This window comes from Muntiacus reevesi, chromosome 3 (genome assembly GCF_963930625.1).
Source record: "Muntiacus reevesi chromosome 3, mMunRee1.1, whole genome shotgun sequence".
NCBI lineage: Eukaryota > Metazoa > Chordata > Mammalia > Artiodactyla > Cervidae > Muntiacus > Muntiacus reevesi.
The window spans coordinates 145,634,134-145,656,026 of NC_089251.1; the positions used below are offsets into that span (position 1 = coordinate 145,634,134).

General features: G+C 38.5%; 1 protein-coding gene and 1 non-coding gene across 2 annotated transcripts in view; one reads left to right on the top strand and one right to left on the bottom strand.

Annotated features, from left to right (window-relative positions):
- MPP4 (MAGUK p55 scaffold protein 4) overlaps positions 1-20,803 on the top strand; it is a 36,723-nt gene extending 15,920 nt beyond the window's left edge. The window contains exons 10-21 of the mRNA XM_065927699.1: positions 112-176; positions 2,108-2,125; positions 2,784-2,822; positions 4,708-4,728; positions 9,304-9,318; positions 10,427-10,468; positions 11,643-11,813; positions 13,244-13,324; positions 16,898-16,991; positions 17,378-17,486; positions 18,743-18,877; positions 20,612-20,803. Of these exons, the coding sequence (XP_065783771.1) occupies positions 112-176; positions 2,108-2,125; positions 2,784-2,822; positions 4,708-4,728; positions 9,304-9,318; positions 10,427-10,468; positions 11,643-11,813; positions 13,244-13,324; positions 16,898-16,991; positions 17,378-17,486; positions 18,743-18,877; positions 20,612-20,803 (982 nt within the window). The remainder of the gene's footprint in view (positions 1-111; positions 177-2,107; positions 2,126-2,783; positions 2,823-4,707; positions 4,729-9,303; positions 9,319-10,426; positions 10,469-11,642; positions 11,814-13,243; positions 13,325-16,897; positions 16,992-17,377; positions 17,487-18,742; positions 18,878-20,611) is intronic.
- Positions 19,624-19,727, bottom strand: LOC136165751 (U6 spliceosomal RNA). The gene has a single exon (XR_010662734.1). It is a non-coding gene; the product is annotated as a U6 spliceosomal RNA (small nuclear RNA).
- Positions 20,804-21,893: the final 1,090 nt, after the last annotated feature.

A 21,893-nucleotide genomic window follows, 5' to 3' on the forward strand; every position in this document is an offset into this window, starting at 1 on the left:
TTGGTTGGAGGCAACAGAATTCTAGAAAATTTTCTGTCCTGGGTCTATCTCACCTGGGTTAACCTGGGTTCTTTTTTTTCTTTTTCTCACGGTGTATTTGTTTTTTCATAGGAAGCAACGGGAGTTCTGGTGGTCTCAGCCATATCAGTCTTACAACCACCTCAGATCCACCCTCTGTGAGTTTGCTGACACCTCAAATCCAGCATGTGCCTTACGGGGAAGCCTGCTCCGTCTCTCCCAGGACTGGCTTCCTGCCCAACGGAGGATATTTAAACGTCCCCATGCCCCAAATGGCCTTCTGGCAGGCGTCTGAAATCCTACCGTAAACATTCATTCCTTGGGATTTAAAAGAGTTTTCAGTTTGTGAAAATGCAAATGTCCTTGTGTCGTGACACATTCAGGGATCACTCCCCAGCTCGAAGTCCCCTGAGATGTCGATGGCTAGTCCGTGCATTGTACATCTACTGGCAAGCAAGGCCGCGTGGTGGCATAGCGCGTGTGCCTTTGACAAGTAAACGTGGGACTGAATTACTATTCAATGAGCATAGTTTGTTCACTACACAGTGTTTACAGATGGCAGTGGGGCAATGGTCAGCAAAGGCACCCACGGTGGCAAACGCTTGTGAACGATTTGCTGCCTTAATGAGGGATGTTAGCTTGTAGAGTGCAGCTAGAACCTCCTGATCAAGGCCCTTCTGATACGCTCTCGGCAGCAATTACAGAAGGGGAAGAGGCACCTGGAGGAGGGAGAAGGCCATAGACATAGATTCACCCATAGAGAGTTCTCACCCACATTATTTCTCAGTTCTCTAAGTCAAAAATCCCTTTTTTTCTCTTGAAAACATGACAACTGTAAAGACATTTTTTGGGAAATAAATTCTTAGAATTCCTTTACACTGGCAATGTTTTCCTACTACCTTCCAGTTATGGAACCATATTTGACATGGTTATAGTAACAGCTGCAATACTACCTTTAACTTTTTTCCCTAATGTAACATTTTATCAGAAGCATTTGTCATGATATAATCTTCATGGTGATATTCTAGTTATTTCCCCTGTGCTTTGAAAAATAGTTTGTTTCCCAAACCAGACTGAAGGACTTCTTTAACTCATTTTTCTATTTTGTTTATCAAGGGCATATGAAAATTCTAACTCAGCTTTAATCAGTGTCTGATAACTAGTAGGACCACTTGTTCACATTTAAGTTGCTTGCACAGGCTATGTGCCACTTCTATTAGACTTTTGCAAAGTCCATCTTGAAAAGAGTTTGAAGCTCTGTATTATTATCCTCACATATTTCTGAGTCCAAGAACCCCAGGTATAGAGCCCACTGACTTAAAGGATCATCTCTCACAGAGATGTTTTCGATGGAGGACATCATTATCTGAACCATCAAGTCATTTCTTTTTAGTTTTTAGTATATGTGCTGCCGAAGCGAGCACTCTTTTTAGTTTTTGTAGATGATGTTACAAATAAATATTGGTAAATGTGAAATATCAAAATGAAATATTATTTCATATCTCTGTTCTGCTTGAAAGTTACTATAGGAAAAAAAATCTCAGGAAAGGTTACTGATTCAGAAGGTGTACACAACTTTATTACTCAAGAGTTATGAAAAAATTCCAAGCATGTGTCAGTTTATAGACAGTTACTAAAGAGTTATTAACTGAAGATGCACTGTAGTTGTCATCTCTTTCCCTCCCTCCTTTCTCTCTCTTCCTTCCATCTTTTCTTCCTCTTTCCCCCTTCCTTTCTCTCCCTTTCTTCTTTTCATTCAATATTTGAATTCTAAAAATATAATGAATAAATAATAAGTGCTTTAATTCAAAATGAGTAGAATGCAACTCTGGCAGAGTTTATTAAGATAGAAGGGAATAGGATTTGCCAGAAGCAAATAGATTCTGTTTCCATCAAGGCTCATGAATGTATTGGTTTCTATAGGATATTCACTTAGCATTTTGTTACTGAGTCTCCACTGAATTTTTAGAGAATAATTTTGGCACTTCACTTTTCTTAATGTAGGTAAATTCATCTGATAAATTATAGCATAAAATATTGTGCTAATATTCTCTCTTTCCCCCCTGCTGCTTCAATCATCTGTACCCAGCGATTTCTATGGAAGAAGGTAGGAAACAGTATTTGTGGGAAAAAAAGCCTCATTTCCAAAGCCACCTAGAAATTTCCTGTAGCTTTCTTAATTCACTTCATTTCAATTCCACTATTTAATAAGCTCTTTCTGGGTGCCTAATAGTGTACTAATCATTAATACCCTAATTATAAAAAATATCAGTCAAAACACAACGTATACAGGGTTTGGGTTACACTGTAAAGAGTTCTGAGTTGAACAATTTTAAAAGTTATATTCTTTTATTCTTATATATATATATCCCAACTAAAGGTAAAAACAGTTAAATCTTTTTGAGCACTTACCATGTGCATGAGCTTTTCCTGTATTATCTCAAGCCTATCCAGTACAGTATGTATTATTACTACCCTCATTTATAGATAGAAAGTGGAGGCTTAGAGGTAAAATCGTTTGTCCAGCATTCAAAAGCCTATGCTTTTATAATTTTAACCATTTGTTGTCCTGTAGCCTCCCATAACATATATTTTTGTTTAGTACAATAGAGTCCTTTTTGTCTGTCCGAGTGAGTGGTTGTTGTAAGAATAGCATGATATACGACGGTATGAGTTTCACTGCCATAAACCTACACACAGGGGATTTTTGTTGTGATAGTAACACGTTTTAATTTCATTTTCCCCCTCTCTGTGCTCTTTTATAGATGATGACATGAAGATCGATGAGAAATGTGTGGAAGCAGGTAGCACTGCTTGATAGATTTACTACTAGGAGAAGTACAAAGCAGCTCAACCACAGATTTTCTGAAGCAGAGTCAGTCAAAGGACCCGTGGGCCTTCTTCTCTGGAAGAAGTGTGTAAAATAAGTCCCCACCGCAGCATTTTCCGTGGTTCTGACCCTCAGAAGGGAAGCGCAGCAGGAAGGATGTCTCCATGCTCCAGACCAACCTTTTAGAAAGTGTCCTAGAAAGCAGTATTTTGGAAGTGATCACAGAAATATACAGTAATGCTCTAGTGTTACATTCAGCAACATTCAGGAGAAATATCTAGAACCCATATGCTCTTTGTGAAATACTATGAAATACTGAGATACCAAATTTTTAAAAAGCAAAACATCTAGTTATTGTTTGATATCATATCATTCTGGTTGATCCTAGTATGATCAATACTCACGGGTTCCAAATTTATGAGAGATATATTAAAACTTCTCACATTTCTATACTTACACTTTTTGAAAATTGGGAAAAGATGTTTCAAATTTAGTGGCAAAATGAAGATTGACTCAAGAATCACTAGGATTTTGTTGGAAGACTAATTGGAGAGTCTTTAGTCTGATAAGTGAATGTGTCTTGGCTTTACAGGTTAATTTAGTTTTAGAAATTAAAGAATGACATGAAATGTTTAAATACTGAGTATTTCAAAGATTTATGTATATTTCCCCAGAACAACTACAGAATAATGTTGACATTATTTTTATTCTACCAAGTACACATCCTGGGTATGTGTTTTTTAACTAGCAGTAGTATTCATTTCCTTTCTATAATTTTAATGAAAAGTTTTTATTAGGTTAACCAGTCACATCTTTCAAGTTCAAAAAACTACAAAAGTATATTCAGTAAAATTCCCTCTCTTTTCCTGTTTCCCTACTCGATTTTCTTTCTCGAGGCAATAAATGCTCTGTTTCTTTGGCATTGCTCCAGACATATTCTGTGCAATGATGTATGTTTTTTCCTCCTCTCCCACATGCCTTACTCTCACCTCTTTTTAAAATACAAATGCATGCCTTTGATGGTATGCTGTATACGCTGTTCTGTTCCTGGTAGTTTTTCTTACTTAAAATTGTATCTTTGGAGATGATTCCATCATAATACATAAAGAGCCTCCTCATATTTTTTTAAACAGCTTATTGATTAAGTAAGTTGTTGTGCATTTATATAATCACTTGCTGGTAGACATTTGAATTATGTCCAACCTTTTCTATTATAAACAATTTTACACATGAGTAGACCTTAGGTGTAGCATCACCAGATTCAAGGATGTATTAGTAATATTGCTATATATTTCAAATTGCTCTGCAAGTAAATTCTAGCTTCTTAATGCTTAATGTCTCTTTAAAAAACACTAACAATAATCATTTTAACTGATGAGGCATTTGCTTTATCTCAGGCATTTTTCAGTCACCTAACCAACCCTAACCAGTCAAGCTATTCATATACTTCTTCCCCTTATCCTGCTTCCCTTGCTTATGGACCTCCAAAGCTCCCGGCAAGCCTCTAGAAGCAAAGCTGTATAACATCCAACCAGATATTGGAGTTTACCATGACATTCCACCTTTCCCTTCCCTCTGAGTCTCTTTTTAATTTTATTTATCCTTTTCTATTATGATTTTATTTATTTTAAGCTCCTGCTGTATCCCTTCTTGTCATCACAGCCCAGCTGCTTATATATCTCATTTAAGGCTTTATTCCTACAGACACACCCCTGAGTTGGCCTTGATTTAGGAAAAGCATTTTAAAAGTGTTGTGTGTGTGGAAATATAGGGTCAGGGAATTAGACTGTTGAACTATAGACTTGCTATGGATATTAACATAACTACACTTTTGTTTTGCCTGCATGGAAAAATGACAGATGAAGAAACGTTTGAATCTGGTAAGTAAGACGTGAATATTTGGTACTGGTTTATAAATGTATTATCCAAATTTTGGTATATGTTAAACACTTTTTAGGGATGTGAATAAATACATCAACGGTATGGTTGTGAGATATTGTAGACTTCACCTTAAGAGGCGCTTCTCATCAGGGACATTTTGGAACCCTCTGGGAGCACTGTTTTGGTTTTCATATTGACTGGGGGCACTGCTGGCCTTCAACGGCTGGGAGCTGGGGGTGCTAGGTGAGCTGCTGAGTGTGAGACTGTCCTGCACCATCTTCCGAATGTCCTGCCAGACAACACTCATTACAAATCTGAGTATGTAATTCTTTAATACACAATAGTGATGTGAGTTTTCACAAGATGTAACACGAAGAGTTAGAAGAGTGTCATTGTGGAGACAGATATTTAAACAGAATAAAGACATTGCCTTGAACGTGTTGAATAATTTATTCCACACATTCTGTCTAATCTATACTGACAGAAAATAAACTGGAAAGTGAGGTATCTATACTAAATCAATTATTTCCTTTTTCTTTAACATGTTATTGTCATTATTGATGACACATGGTTTCATCCGGTATCTGGTCCTCAAAGTACTGTTGACCTTGTTAGTAAAAAAAAAAAAGAAAAAAATTAAATCCCACAGAGTATTTAGGGATTGGCATTGGGAGCATGTTAACCTTATTCACCCTCTTCTGGTGTATAATGTTTCATTTTCTCCACTTCATCAGTTTATAATTACTTTGGCATACATTACATCTATTTCAAGTTCCCCCTTTCCCATATATACAAATAAATTGAATCTGTTATTATTTATCAGAACATGTTTTCTTTCTAGTGTCCACGTGTTACTTTGCTTCTCTGTTTTCCTCTACTTCATATTAGGACTATTTTCTGATCTTCTTACTTCCTTTAAAGCCATGCTTCTTCAGTATAGGTAGGTGTAAGCATCATAAGAATCCTGGAGTGGGTTGCCATTTCCTTCTCCAGGGGATCTTCCCTATCCAAGGATCGAACACTGGTCTCCTGCATTGCAGACAGATTCTTTACCAACTGAGCCACTAGGGAAGCCTTCAATATAGGTAGATATAAGCATCTAATAGTTTCTCATGTCTAATAGAGAAGTCATCCCAAAGATTTATATTTTGAAATATATACTTTTTTAAAAATACAAACTTTTATTTTATTATTAAAAAAAATTTTTTTTTATTAGTTGGAGGCTAATTACTTCACAACATTTCAGTGGGTTTTGTCATACATTGACATGAATCAGCCATAGAGTTACACGTATTCCCCATCCCAATCCCCCCTCCCATCTCCCTCTCCACCTGACTCCTCAGAGTCCTCCCAGTGCACCAGGCCCGAGCACTTGACTCATGCATCCCACCTGGGCTGGTGATCTGTTTCACCATAGATAATATACATGCTGTTCTTTCAAAACATCCCACCCTCACCTTCTCCCACAGAGTTCAAAAGTCTGTTCTGTACTTCTGTGTCTCTTTTTCTGTTTTGCATATAGGGTTATCGTTACCATCTTTCTAAATTCCATATATATGTGTTAGTATGCTGTAATGTTCTTTATCTTTCTGGCTTACTTCACTCTGTATAATGGGCTCCAGTTTCATCCATCTCATTAGAACTGATTCAAATGAATTCTTTTTAACAGCTGAGTAATATTCCATGGTGTATGTGTACCACAGCTTCCTTATCCATTCATCTGCTGATGGGCATCTAGGTTGCTTCCATGTCCTGGCTATTATAAACAGTGCTGTGATGAACATTGGGGTGCACGTGTCTCTTTCAGATAAAAATCACTTCCTTTTACTTTCTTTATATTCCAGTTAGAGCATTGCACAACCCACTCCAGGATTCTTGCCTGGAGGATCCCACGGACAGAGGAGCCTGGCAGGCTACAGTCCTTAGGGTCTCAAGGAGTCGGACACGGCTGAAGTGACAGCACACACGCGCACAGAGCATTGCACTGGTTTTTAAAAGTGATACGTGTTAGGTTATATCTATGGATTTCATCTTATAAGAGTAGAGAGATTGCTGTGTGTATAATAGTTATAGAAGAGACAGCATCGAGGCAGAAGCTGGGAAACTACTCACCTAAATTATTTACCATTTATGTTCTTTCTAAATTTCCTGTTTTCAATTAGATAATTGGCCTGTTAGGGGTGATTTAATGATCTACACTTGGTTAAGTGTTTGGGATTGGTTTAATTTTTAATTCCTCTCGATTATAGTCATCCTTCTTTGTTCTGTTCAACTGGTCATTTTGCTGGAGACACTCTGCATGCCAAAGTTGCAGCTGAGGCTTACAGGTACTTGAGACATCTGTGAAAGGAAAGGCAGTGTTGCAGTGGTCAAAGCCATGGACTGGAGGCAGAATGTCCAAGCATGAATTCTGGCCCATTACTTGCTAACTGGGGGGGGGGGCGCTCCTCTGTTACTTAACCTCTTTGCCCTTCAGGTTATTGTTGTTATTGTTCAGTAGCTAAGTCACGCCCAACTCTTTGCAACTCCATGCACTGTAGCATGTCAGACTCCTCTGTCCTCCACTATCTCGCAAAGTTTGCTCAGATTCATGTCCATTGAGTTGGGATGCCATCTAACTATCTCATCCTCTGTCGCCCTCTTCTCCCTTTGCCTTCCATCTTTCCAGGCATCAAGGTCTTTTCTAATGAGTCGGCTGTTTGCATCAAGTGGCCAAAGTATTGGAGTTTCAGCTTTGGCAACAGTCCTTCCAATGAATAGTCAGGACTGATTTCCTTTAGGATTGACTGATTTGATCTCCTTTCAATCCAAGGGACTCTCAAGAGTCTTCTCCAACACCACAGCTCCAAAGCATTAATTCTTTGGTGCTGAGCCTTCTTTATGGTCCAATTCTCACATCTGTACATGACTACTGAAAAACCATAATTTTGACTAGATGGACCTTTGTCAGTAAAGTAATGTCTCTGCTCTTAATATGCTGTCTAAGTTGGTCATAGTTTTTCTTCTAAGGAGCAAGCGTCTTTTAATTTCATGGTTGCAGTCACTGTCTGCAGTGATTTTGAAGCCCAAGGAAATAAAATCTGTCACTGCTTATACTTTTTCCCTTCCTATTTGCCATGAAGTGATGGGACTGGATGCCATGATCTTAGTTTTTTTAATGTTGAGTTCTAAGCTAGTTTTTCACTCTCCACTTTCACCCTCATCAAGAAGCTCTTTAGTTTTTCTTCATTTTCTGCCATTAGAGTGGTATCATCTACATACCTGAGGTTGTTGATATTTCTCCCAGCAATCTTGATTCCAGCTTGTGATACATCCAGCCCAGCATTTCACATGATGTACTCTGCATATAAGTTAAATAAGCAGGTGACAATATACAGCTTTGACATACTCCTTTCCCAATTTTGAACCAGTCCATTGTTCCATGTCTGGTTCTAACTGTTGCTTCTTGACCCACATATAGGTTTCTCAAGAGACAGGTAAGGTGATCTGGTATTCCCATCTCTTTAAGAATTTCCCACAGTTTATCCTTCAGGTGCTCCATGTCTAAAGTGGGGGAAATTATATATATAAAACATGCTTAGAACATAAGTGCCTGAGGGTTAGCCAGCATTATTATAAAGAAATACAGGGGTCAATCAGCAGTTAGTTCTCTAATAGAACTGCAGAAGAAAGTATGCAGCTGCCCTTAGTTAAGGTAAAGCACTCCTTCTGGACTCCTCTTGGTTGAAAGAGTGAGAACTCTCAAGTACATTCTGAATCCTCCTCACTTAAGAGCTCAATTAAGGAAAAATTGGCTCCAGGCTGGCATTTTTTTTCTAAGATGCTTAATTCTGTTCCTTGAGCACTTAATGGGCAGTTAAGTTTCTTAAATTTTGTCCCCAACTTGTCTCTGAGTGAAGTATCATGTGACCTCTTTGAATACCTCTGGATGGTATAATCTAATTAGGGATTCAATTTACACTCTCTCTCTCTCTCTCTCTCTCTCCCCTGCCAAAAACAGACAAACAAAAACAGGGATGATAGATGTTTCAAGATGTCTAGAAAACAAAGAAAAGAGTATGCTCTGTGTTTAGGTACACCTATCTTCAAGGGGCCAACTGGAGGTGGAATATGTAGCTGGGCCTGGGATGGATAAGGAATGAGGATGGTGTGGCTCAAGGCTGCCAGTGTCCCTTGCACCACTTCCTTCACACCACAGGGTTGCAGGCAGATGGCCTCTGGCAGAGAAAGAGAGAGAAGGCTCACATCAGTTGACTTCCTCTATCTTCTCTCTTTCAATTCCCATTCTGTGCCAGCTGGGTAGAGGGAAGTCTGCATGGATAGAGGGCCTTCGAGGAGAGTTGAGATAAGCAGCTTTCAGAAAGTTAGAATCTGCTGGGCAGCAGACACAGGTCCAGTGATTTCTGAGTCTAGTTTGTGTGCTGTTCACCTTGCTCAGCTTACAACTTTTTCTAAGGGTAACACGAATGCCTCACTTGTGTCTATTGTTTGTTATTTGTCTTTAGTTTGCCAACTTGATCTCCTCAAAGGCTTAACTTTTTCATGTCTGTTTCTTAACTTACCGAAATATCCAGAGGAACTTTCAGAAGGTAACTATTCATTTTTATGTCCTTGGTACTCCAAATAGAGCTATATTTGAGATCTTTCAAACATGCCTCAACATGAATACTTCGCTGGAAATGTTTTAAGATATGATACTTTAAGGATGAAATCAATGATGAGATATTCAATGTCAAAGAAAATATATTTAAATGAACAATGAAAGTAGTTAGTTTTATGACTATATCCCTAAGTAAACATTTTCTTTTAAACTTATTGCCAATTTTCAGTTAGAAAATTTTGCTTACTTACCAGAGGATGGAATTGATACTTGTGTGCTTTCTTTATATTTTAAAATGTGTGTTTAAACACAAAAGTTAAGAAAGATCTATGTCATTTCATTCTATGAATAAATGCTCTTTCTATATTATCTCAATGATCAGAACAGAGTTGTATAAGTGAAAAAGAATATGTTAGTAAGAAGTAATTTCAAATGACAGTTTTATAATATTTTTCCCCGTAGTTTTGGATAATTTTCCTGAGACCCCAGTGGAAGCAGAGACAGAAGTTTAGACTAGCTCTAGATGTTACTACTAGGCACAGTTTTCCACTCTTTGGTCTCTCAGAGTCCTGGACAGTCAGAAAGAATTTGCATCTATAAAGCAAGTACTAATTTTCTACACAATGAACCATTTCATAAAGGAAAAAATAACAACCCATTAAATTAATTATTGGGCTTACAGAACACTATATCTATGAATTAAAGCCAAAACCAGTTTATATGTTTCCTTTTTAAAAAATCAGTTTTCCTTGGGAACATTTAAAAATGTATACCTAAATATATGTTTTCACTATGACTCAGTATTTCTTATAACTTTAAAGAAGCCTATAATAGATTTTTGTTCCAACTATACTAGACAGAATATATTCAGTGTATTGCTAAATTTCTGGAGCGTGTCTCTATATAGTTTAGTGCATGTAATAAAATGGAAAGTGCTTAGGACAGTTTTCAATAAGTTGCCAAGGACAAATGCAGCTGTGCTGCCATCTGCTGAAATAGTGTCGCTTGAGGATTTAATGGTTATTTCATGAACCCCTTCTAAGTAAACTTCTCTTTCTCCTTCACATATTCTGTTCCTGCCATTTGCTGTGTTCCAGACAAGGAGGAATTTGTTGGCTATGGTCAGAAGTTCTATATTGGTAGGTAATGATTAATAAAAGGTGGTTCTTTGTCACTTGCTAAGTTATATTCATACCATTATGGATAAGCCTGGCTCTTCTGAAAGCTTCTTTTGCTGATGGGTGTTCTCAAACTGGTTTCTCTCTATGCTTTTTTTCTTTTCTTTTTTTTTTTTAAATCAGTCAGTGGCCCCATTTTTTTTTTTTTTTAAGCTCCCAGATGATTTTAGTATGCATCCAGGCCTGAGGACCAACATTCTGCTTTCCAGACCCTGCAGCCTGTCTATTGCTTCCTATCTTCTTCTTCTTCTTTTTCTTTTTTTAATTTATTTTTATTAGTTGGAGGCTAATTACTTTACAATATTGTAGTGGTTTTTGCCATACAGTGACATGAATCAGCCATGGATTTACATGTGTTCCCCATCCCGATCCCACCTCCCGCCTCCCTCTCCATCCCATCCCTCTGGGTCTTCCCAGTGCACCAGTCCCGAGCACTTGTCTCATGCATTCAACCTAAACTGGCGATCTGTTTCACACTTGATAATATACATGTTTCAGTGTTGTTCCCTCAGATCATCCCACCCTCAACTTCTCCCACAGAGTCCAAAAGTCTGTTCTATACATCTGTGTCTCTTTTTCTGTTTTGCACATAGGGTTATCATTACCATCTTTTTAAATTCCATATATATGCGTTAGTATACTGTATTGGTGTTTATCTTTCTGACTTACTTCACTCTGTACAATAGACTCCAGTTTCATCCATCTCATTTGATGAATTAGATGAATTCTTTTTAATGGCTGAGTAATATTCCATGGTATATATGTCCCACAGCTTCCTTATCCATTCGTCTGCTGATGGGCATCTAGGTTGCTTCCATGCCCTGGTTATTATAAACAGTGCTGTGATGAACATTGGGGTGCACGTGTCTCTTTCTTCTACCTTCAGACACACATGTGACAACTCTTTCCGCGACTTCCCTGGCAGTCCCTCGGTTAAGACTCTGCCCTTCTCCTGCAGGAGTCGGGGGGGGGGGGGGGGCGTGTGTTCCATCCCTGATCGGAGAACTAAGATCCCACGTGAAAAAATAAAATGAACTCTTTCGAATCACAGTCGCCGCCTGTGTCTCCAGGTAGGAGGCAGGAAGAGAGTTCCCCCGCCCTGGATCTCACGGTCCCTCCGTTTCCACCCTCGCAGCGGGTTTCCGCCGCAGCATGCGCCTGTGCCGCCGCAGGGCCCACCGAAGCCAGCTGCGCGCCCAGGGCTGCGGCGCCAGCAGCTGCGCCGGCGCGGTGGGCGCCCCGTACGAGGAGGTGGTGAGGTACCAGCGACGCCCCGCCGACAAGCACCGCCTGGTCGTGCTCGTGGGTATGTCCCCAGCGCAGTCCCCCCACGGCGAGCTGCCCCGGCCTTCAGTGGTCTCCACTGGGCGTAGTGGTAAAAGTAGGACTCTGTGCGCCTGCATATTTTTTTGTAAAAAAAGATGAAACCGTTTTTTAATGTGTTTGTTTATAAATTGAACGTTATTAATTATACTTTTAATGTCTACAGTTGAATGCGGTATGCCATGGTGTATATGAACCTGTGTAACAACAAGGTGTGATATGATGAGGTTATAACATTTTTTTTTTTTTTTTTGGTCCTGTTTAGAATTTCTTTTAGAAGCATGGATGAAATGTTTCCCACCGCCCCCCTCCCCGCCCGCACTGGATCATTAGTCTATATTCAGAATAAAAATGCTCAATATCCATTTCCCTAAGAAGTGTGTAACCCTCTCCTTTAGGCGAGTTTCTAAAAAGCTTCAGGAGTGTGTCTTTGGTGCTAAAGAACAGGGCGCATATAGCTCTGGGAGGACCCGCGTTGTGACCCAGATATCTACAAACCTGGTCCCTGCCGTAGGTGTTGTTCAGTCACTCAGTCGTGTCCACCTCTTTGTGACCCGACCCTGTGGACTGCAGCACGCCAGGCTTCCCTGTCCTTCACCATCTCCTGGTGCTTGCTCAAACTCACGTCCATTGAATCAGCGATGCCATCAAACCATCTCTTCCTCTGTCCTCCCCTTCTTCTGCCTTCAGGCTTTCCCAGCAGCAGTAGTAACACCTCTTACTGTCATCTTCTCTGTGTATTCCAGTTGTGATGAAGGCAGGCCCCTTTGAAGCAGAACAACATACTTCACAGCCAGGACCAGCTACAGAATTTTCAGGACACAGAGCAAAATAAAAATCCAAAAGCCCCTTATTCAAAAAGAAAGACTATCAGTGTGGCAAAGGAAGAGCATTAAGCCAAGTGCAGTAGCCTGAGCATGGGCTCGTGGCTTGCACAGTTCTCTGCCCACGAAGCCAGCCCTGCCTCCAGTTGCACATGGAGGTGTTGACTTCTCCACCTGTTGTCAGGGATGTGTCCCTGAATTCTATAATTGTGGAAGCCAATTTCTGGGTTGTGCTGTGATAGGAACTTCATGGGAAGAAGAAAGGCAGCTTGTCTCAAATGATCTGACATGAGGCCAGAGACTTCTGAGTAGCCAATACTAGGCAAAGTTTTCTGGGGTGACATGTTCCTACAACTCCCTACCTCTTTTCTGAATGTTGAAGAAGTGTGGATTACTCCACAGATCATCAGGAAAATTCCCAAGAATTTTCTGGGATTATTTCAATTCACGAGAATGGAAGTGACTTTGTTTTCCTCATAAAAACATGTATGCTCAAGTGTCTTCAGCAGAAGGATCAAAGTGATGGTTTCACCACATACCTCTGCTTATCCACCTCTAATAATCTCTATATGTGATGTTTTGTGTTTAGGACCTTCTGGTGTTGGAGTAAATGAACTGAGAAGACAACTTATTGAACTTAACCCTAACCGCTTTCAAAGTGCCGTGCCACGTATGTTTACTTTTTCTTTTATTGGGGTTCATACTGGAATAAGACTTTCTTTTTACAGATGCAAAAAGATCTGCAGATGCACTGATCTCAACTATGTTATTCCATCTTTGTTGTGAGAAAGTAAGACAGCTAGTCTTCAGTATTTCTAACTAAACTTATTTTAATAGAGGAAATTGATTTACTAGCATGTAGCTAGCTAGCTAGGCTTTTGAAAAGTGACTTTTTTTTTTTCCCATTGCTTAGCAATCATATACATAACCTTTTAGGAAAACTAAATATTTAACAATAATGGCTAGCATTCATTCAATATTTACAATCCTCCTGGCAGTGTGCTTGGCTCTTTGAATGCTTTATCATATTGTTTATTTTAATATATGCACATATGATTTTAAAATCAACTATAGACAGGCAAGCCTGGTGTGCTGCAGTTCATGGGGTCTCAAAGAGTTGGACACGACAGAGCGCCTGAACAACAAGACCAATAACTATTATACCATCCAAGGCGAAGGAGCATGTGGACGTGGGTGCTTCCCCTTTACCTCAAGGCAAGAGAGAAGAAGTTAGGAAAACCACTTAAAGAGCTTAATGTGTGTTTCGTGCTATTTGGGAGACACGGAAGACTGGACTCAGAGTTATATCTGAAATATCTAAAGCATGAGAGCTTAGAGGAAGTGGCCAAAGGCTGTTTGGGGGAGGTAGCTGCCATTTCAGAGTCTGTCACTGCAAAAGAGTTGTGATTCTTTTTTTCCCCGAAGACCAGATCTGGATGGATAATGTGGAAGAAAGTCTGCCTGGGGTTGTCATGGTTCCTGCCCAAGAGGAGGCCTCAATGAAAGGAGATCAAACGTGAAACCCTGGGTACCTGAGGGTGTGAAAGAAAACACAGATGACTAGGTGGAATAGAGATGAATTTGAGATAACCAGTAGCAGTGGTAGAGGGGTAGGCTTTGCAAAATAACCCACTGAATCCTCTGGGAGATTAAGAGCCAGATTTAAACATCTGCTAAGAAGTCTAAAAGGAGCCATGAGAAGCCAGCATCAGCATTAATTAAGAGTTTTCCTGCCCTGCTGGCTCCTCCTCTCTCTCTGCACTTAGCCTTGGAGAACTATAAAACTGGAGAAGGAGCAGTAGGAATGCAATGAAAGGGAAGAGAAGAGAATCAAGCTCCCTCTCCTGATTTCTGACTTCTCTGATGTCAGGCTTCCCTTGGTGTAGCAAGTCTGAGCCAGCTGTGGGGAGAAGGAGCCTGAAATATAAATAAAGTTTATAATTTTGATTATTACATAGAAACAGAATCTTAATTATTGAGACTGAGTTTCAGGCATAAATTATATTGAAACTTAAAAAATAAACAAAAGTCTAAGAGTAATCAGAAGAATTTGAGAATTTCATCCAGGGCCAAACAAATGAAGTTGTTTTTTATGATCACAGCCCATAGGGTGTGCTTTCCAAGTACTGTTTACCTATGTAAGAATGGTCACTACAGAGCAAAAACTAATAAAGAAATCGCCTCTTGCAATAATCTGGATAAAAACAAAATGCCCACAAAATGTAGAATTGTATGTTGTTTGGATAACCATCATTCAAAATGGGAATATGTTGCCCATATTTTGCTCTTTAAATTGAGTGAATGGTTTTAAGCTCAGAATGAACACCTCAAGTCATCCACCAATTCACAGACATTAGCCTATCATATATAACATAGTAGGATAGAAGTCAAGGAGAAGGGGTTATCTTAGACTGATAGTAACATCATTTTCTATCACCTGAGAACTAGATTTTTTTTCAGTACAAAGCTATAGGAGGGTAGCATAACTGTAGGAACTCTGAGGATCTAACTCTAAGGATCTAAAGAGAGGCTTGAATAAAGAAAAATAATTTTGCTTTTTGAGCTTCTTGAAATGTTCAGTTAGTTCAGTTCAGTCACTCTGTCGTGTCTGACTCTTTGCAACCCCATGGACTGCAGCAAGCCAGGCCTCCTTGTCCAGTGCCAACTTCCGGAGTTTACTCAAACTGACATCCATTGAGTTGGTGATGCCATCCAACCATCTCAACCTCTGTCATCCCCTTCTCTTCCTGCCTTCAATCTTTCCCAGAAAGATTGAAGGGTCTTTTCAAATGAGTCAGTTCTTCGCATCAGGTGGCCAAAGTATTGTATCTTGAAATGTTGGGAACTCCTTTTATCATTTAGGACCTATTTCAAGTTCTTTCTTGGTCATTTCCATGTGTTGGTATCATCAGATGTTGATCTATTTCATCTTTAAACTTTATCAAATGTAAATACACATTTTTATGAATAAGGAGAATTTATTGTAATGCAGGTTAAGGGACGAGCAGCTTTATAGTTTATACAGGTCACAGAGCTGGAACTGTGTCTTATTCATCTTTGTGTTCTAAGAAATTAACGTGATAGCTGGAACATAGGGACTCAGTATACGTTAGTTGAATCAATGGGTAAGCAGACAAGGATCACTTTTAGGTAGTCAGTGAACTCCTGTGTCCTATTCCAGGTACTGTTTAGGTTGAAGAATCTATGAACAAAGTGGTCCTATCAAAGAGTCAGATTGAATCTAGACTCTACCAATCTTTTCTTTCTGGAGATCCCTAAAACTGATCACCAACTTACTTGGATGTTAATGCATCTGAGCAAGACTACAGAATGTCAGGGGCTTTATTTCAAATCCGACACAACCTGCTATGGTAGAAGAGATGGGTTTGGGAGGAGTCAGGACACCTAGGTGCTTGTTGACAACTTTGGTTTTCATTAGTTTTGTTCGCATGAGCAAGTTAGTTACTCTCTAAAATCTTTAGTTACTTATCAGTAAACTACAGATAACAGCATTTCACCTAGCTAGGAATACGCGCTTGGGAGATGCATTATCTAAACATAAGACATTGCTGATTTTGCTGCCTGAGGGCCTTTAGGCACTGTGTGTGTGTGTGTGTGTGTGTGTGTGTGTGTGTGTGTGTGTGTGTGTGTGTGTGTGTGTGTGTGTGTGTGTGTGTGTGTGTGTGTGTGTGTGTGTGTGTGTGCTCAGTCACTAAGTCCTGTCTGACTCTTTGTGACCCCGTGGACAATAGCCCACCAGGCTTTTCTGTCCATAGGATATTCCAGTGAAGAATACTGGAGTAGGTGGACACTTCCTCTTCCAGGGGATCTTCCCAACTCAGGGATTGAGCCCGAGTCTCCTGTGTCTCCTGCACTGCAGGTGGATTCCTTACCATTGAGCCACCTGGCACCACAGAGCTCACAGATAACTTACCACTTCCCGTCCTGAAGTATCAGCACGAGTTCCTTTAGAGCCTCTATCTTGGCTTAAATACGATACATTCTGGTCTAGTCTATACTACAAACATTTAACAGAGGTTTATGTTTAGCTCATTTTGATATGGGAACTTCTACTTTCGTATCACCAATCAGGCTCCCCCCCTTTTTTTTTGTTCTAGCATTTTATCTATCCGGTTATGTATTAATTTATTTATTTTGATCATCTTTGTCCAAATGCATATGGGTAATATGTCCAGACATTTTGTAGATTCTAAAATCTTTTAAAAATTTCCTATTTTGACAGATACTACTCGTTCCAAAAAGAGTTATGAAATGGATGGTCGTGAGTATCACTATGTGTCAAAGGAAACATTTGAAAGCCTCATGTACAGTCACAGGTAAGCTAGACATTCAGAATCTGATTCTCCCCTCTGGTTGTTTTATACTTAAAATAGATCTCTTATTTTCATGCTTTGTCCAAAACTTCTGGGATACATTTTTTTTATTCTGAAAAATTAAGTAAGAAAATGTATATTGATTTACTAGTACACTAACTCATTGAATTTGGAGAAGGAGCTGAACTGAGTTGCAACTTTTAGAGAATTTGGAGTAGTTAAGTCCTAGATCTCCTAATATATATTTTTCCTGTTGAATATCCACTAATTCATTTATTTATTTATTTATCCACATATTTTACTCTGTTCTGTTGGAATTTATCTCTGTTATTGCTAATACTATTTTACCTGTACCAACAGTTCTTGTTTTCCTGATCTCTCCCTTGCAGGATGCTGGAGTATGGGGAGCACAGAGGCCACTTGTACGGCACCAGTGTGGATGCTGTTCAGGCAGTCCTTGATGATGGGAAGATCTGTGTTTTGGACCTAGATCCTCAGGTGGGTCTGTGGTGCAATACTTCCCATCTCCCCGAAGTAATGAATGCATGCCATTCATTTTTTGCACCTGCTTTAAGCTGTAGTTGAGACACTTTATTCTGTTAGGATAAGACTACATCCCATATAGAAGGACCAGGATCTTACTTGAAAAATCAGTTGTCATTATCTTGTCTTTTTAGTTGGTAAAAAAAAAAAATCTAGTTTCTCAGACCTTCTCCCCCCCCCAAAAAAAACAACAGCGACAACAAAAAATAAAATAAAAAACAAAATTAAAAACAAAAACAAAAACAAAGCAAAAAAAAAAAAAAAACAACCCCAGAAATGGACAGGCAGCCATAAGGAAAACTGAGGATCTTTTTTTTTTTTTAAAAAACTGAGAATCTTGCTTTGCCTGTGATTACAAAGGCATCAAGGTAACTTCTTGTGGAGGGAATATAATGTTGCTTTATGCAAGGAGATGAGGTTCCTATGTTATCATATCAATAGCTGTCTCCCTGAGACCATATGTGGAATAGAGCAGGAGTGAGTGAGTTAAGGTGAGATAAAGAATATACAATGTGTTGTCAAAATTTTTATAAACCTTGTGTTTACTTTATGTTTTCTGTAGTCATGTAAAAATAATACCTTGTGTGCTAATCAGAGAACAAGAGAGTTGTTCTCATTTGGATCGAAACTGTGGTCAGCATGAAGATGTCAGTATTATCCGTTATGAGACAATGGCAAAAGGAAAGGGAAATGAGGGAGCTGACTGGCCTGGAGAGTCTATCTTTGTCTTTTCCCCATGAGATCATGTGTAGAATCCTATTCTCAGGTTTCAAAAAGGGTGTCATGGCTGGTACCAGGAAAAGCCAGGATTTGACCTTAATTTTGATTCCAGAACTCCATCTCTTAATTATTAAAATGTTTTTTAGAGTTGAGGACTTGGGAGCACATGAGAATATACTCTGGCTAAAAATAACTGCTAATTTCTGGTCTTAGAAATTTTGAGAACATTCATGTTGACTCTAGAAAATTAGGACTTGTGTTTTTAGATCCTCAATTTAATATTCTCTCGAGATATTTCAGCTACTAGGACTTCTTTTCTTCTCACTTTTTTCTTCATTATTTTTTTTCCCCAAACTTTACTTCTTATTTTGTATCGGGGTAGAGCTGATTAAAAATGTTGTGGTAGTTGCAGATGGACAAGGAAGTCACTCAGTCATACATATACATGTAAGGACTTCTGTTTTAAATGTGCATTTAATTTTCCTGTGTAGGGTATTCAAGTGGCTCGAACCCAAGAACTGAAGCCCTATGTCATATTTATAAAGCCATCTAACATGAGTTGTATGAAGCGATCTCGGAAAAATGCCAAGATTATTACAGACTACTTTGTGGACATGAAGTTCAAGGTAAGATACAGAGGAGATAGATGAGTATATTGTTTTTTTTCCCCAGTAAAAAAATTACTGTATTATTCCACAGTATTCCTATGTTAAGGAATGTAATTTTTGTTTCTCATGAATACTACCCTTATGAGTTATCCTTATTAGATATCATTTATAGATATTAAAGTTTAATAAATACTCTTATTTTTCTCCTTTTTTGGGTCTAGCTTTAAAAGGCCCTCAAGTCACAATTTGCAAAACCACACAGAAATTGGGTGTGTGTACTTAAAATGGATTATTTATTTTACAAAGTATTTACTTTAAAATACTCCAATCGATTATATCATCTATTATATGAGATCTCTTTATAAATATATTAAAACATACAAGATGTTTATTAATAATTATAAGAGAGGGGCCAGGCCAGGTGGGATTAATCAGTGATTTTCCCATATATATTTTTCATTAAATATACTTTAAATATTTTAAGTCATAACATATATTTAGTAAGGTGTATAAATCTTAAGTGTACCGTTCAAAGAATTTTTACAGGGTGTGTGCACCCAGGTAACCATCATCTAGATCAAGACGTTATATCCACTTGTGTGTGCATGCACGCATGTGTGTGTGTTTATGTGGTGTGGTAAAAAACATATAACATAAAACAAGACTTACCATCTTACCCATTTTAAGTGTACAGTTAAGTAATGTTAATTCTCTTCATATTGTGAAGCAGATCTCCAGAACTTTTTAATCTTGTAAAACAAATTAAATATATGGATTGCTTTATGAATTTGCATGTCATCCTTGAGTAGGGGCCATGTTAATCTCTACATCATTCCGATTTTATATGTGTTTTATATGTGTTGCTGAAGTGAGCATGAGGTATCTTTGTATTATCCGTTACCTCTCATTATTTTTAATCTTCATTATTTTTTCAAAGACTACTATATGGAAGTTTGATTCTCTAGTTTGCATTTCAAACAGTGGAGTCTATGGATATATTCTCTGAGTCTTAATTAAATTCTGTTCTCAGTTTTATGGCAGTCTGAAAAGTTAACAAAATTGTTTCTAGGGCTTGAGTATGGTCACCTTGTAAAGGAGTACTGCCACAAGATCTCAGTGCCCGTGTTTATATTTGTATTTATGACAAGTTGTACTAATTATTGTAGACAAATAAGAAAATAATAGCAATGAATTTAATGTATTAGTGCCAAGTGAAGACCAAATGATCTTGAATAAATGATTTCACAACAGTAGAAATAGACATTATAGGTGAAGTCAGTCATCACGAAGAGTAATTTAGAAATGGCTCATTTGAAGAACCATATCATACCATCATGTTGAAAGTGGCCATTTGTGTCCACAAAATAATGATATTCTTATCAGTTTAATGTTCATTTGAAATTTATGTTTAATATTTATTCATATTTAACTGATAAAATTTCTTTGGTTTTATGTTGTATGTGGTTTGAGAGCTCCAAGTGTTTAGATAATAGAATAAGATAATTTAAGTCCGAAAAGGAAGTTGAGAGGACTGGTTGTCTACAAACTATTAACTCAACTTTATGAAAACTTCATCTGGGAGACATTAAGTAAGACTAAACACAGAAACATAAGTTTTATGGTTAGACTGGGGAACATTTACATGACCTGTTTTTATAAACAGCTACAGTTCTGAGTATAACAGCATAACTGCCTGTTATTTCTATTCATCTCACTAAGTTTGCTATTTGTATTTTTCTATTTTTCCTAAAGGATGAAGATCTACAAGAGATGGAGGATTTAGCCCAAAAAATGGAGACTCAGTTTGGCCAGTTTTTTGATCATGTGATTGTGAATGACAACTTGCAAGATGCATGTGCCCAGTTGCTGTCCGCAGTTCAGAAGGCTCAGGAGGAGTCTCAGTGGGTACCAGCAACATGGGTTTCCTCTGAGACGGAATCTTAAAGAGGCCTTCTGCTTAATACTGGAGTTTTAACAATGTTCATCCGTTCCCTAGAGCTGGAAAAACAGCTATAATCTAAAACATCAGTGTCATATTTGCTCTATTATAATATGTGCAGCTGCATCTTATTTGAAAGAAATTTGTATGATTATGTAGAGTAATCTATTTGGATTTCAGGGGAAAAAATGTTTTCCTTTACCTTATATGCAGCAATTGTTAGGGAACAATGTTAAGTCACTGAGTATGAGGACTTTTCATAGATTTCACATGGCCTTTGTGTGATTCAGATAAAAAAGAGCTTTCCTAAATAAAATACGTTCTATTTAACTTCAGAAACTGTATTTTGCCTTATGAAACTTGTTTTAGAAAACATGGATTTTTCAAAAAGTACCCAGTTTAACTGCAAGAAGGAAGGATTAATACACAAATCACCTCTAACACCAAAACTTAGAGAAACAGCACTGCTCTCATTTTACACATTAAACTACAAGGAAAAATTATTCTTTTGATCAGGGCTGTAGCAATCATTAATTTTCCCCCCAAATCCAGTATCTACATTGATGCCTAAATTAGGAAAGAGCAATGAATTTTAGTGCTAAACAGAAACATCTGAGAAAACAAGGGGATGAGGATGTTATTCCACGAACTCGGAGACTTCCAGTCGCTCTTCCTGCCCTTCCTCCCGTGTTGTTCAGTCGCTCAGTCATGTGGACCCCATGGACAGCCAGGTTTCCCGGTCCTTCACCATCTCCTGGAATTTCCTCAAACTCGTGTCCACTGAGTCGGTGATGCCATCCAACCATTATATCCTCTGTTGCCCCCTTCTCCTGCCCTCAGTCTTTCCCAGGGTCTTTTCCAATGAGTCTGCTCTTGTCATCAGGTGGCCAAAGTATTGCAGCTTCCACTTCAGCATCAGTCCTTTCAATGAATTGATTTACTTTAGGACTGACTGGTTTGATCTTCAAGTCCAAGGGACTCTAAAGAGTCTTCTCCAAAACCATAGTTCAAAAGCATCAATTCTTTGGTGCTCAGCCTTCTTTTATGGTCCAGTTCTCACATCCATACAGGACTACTGGATCATTCCCTAACTTT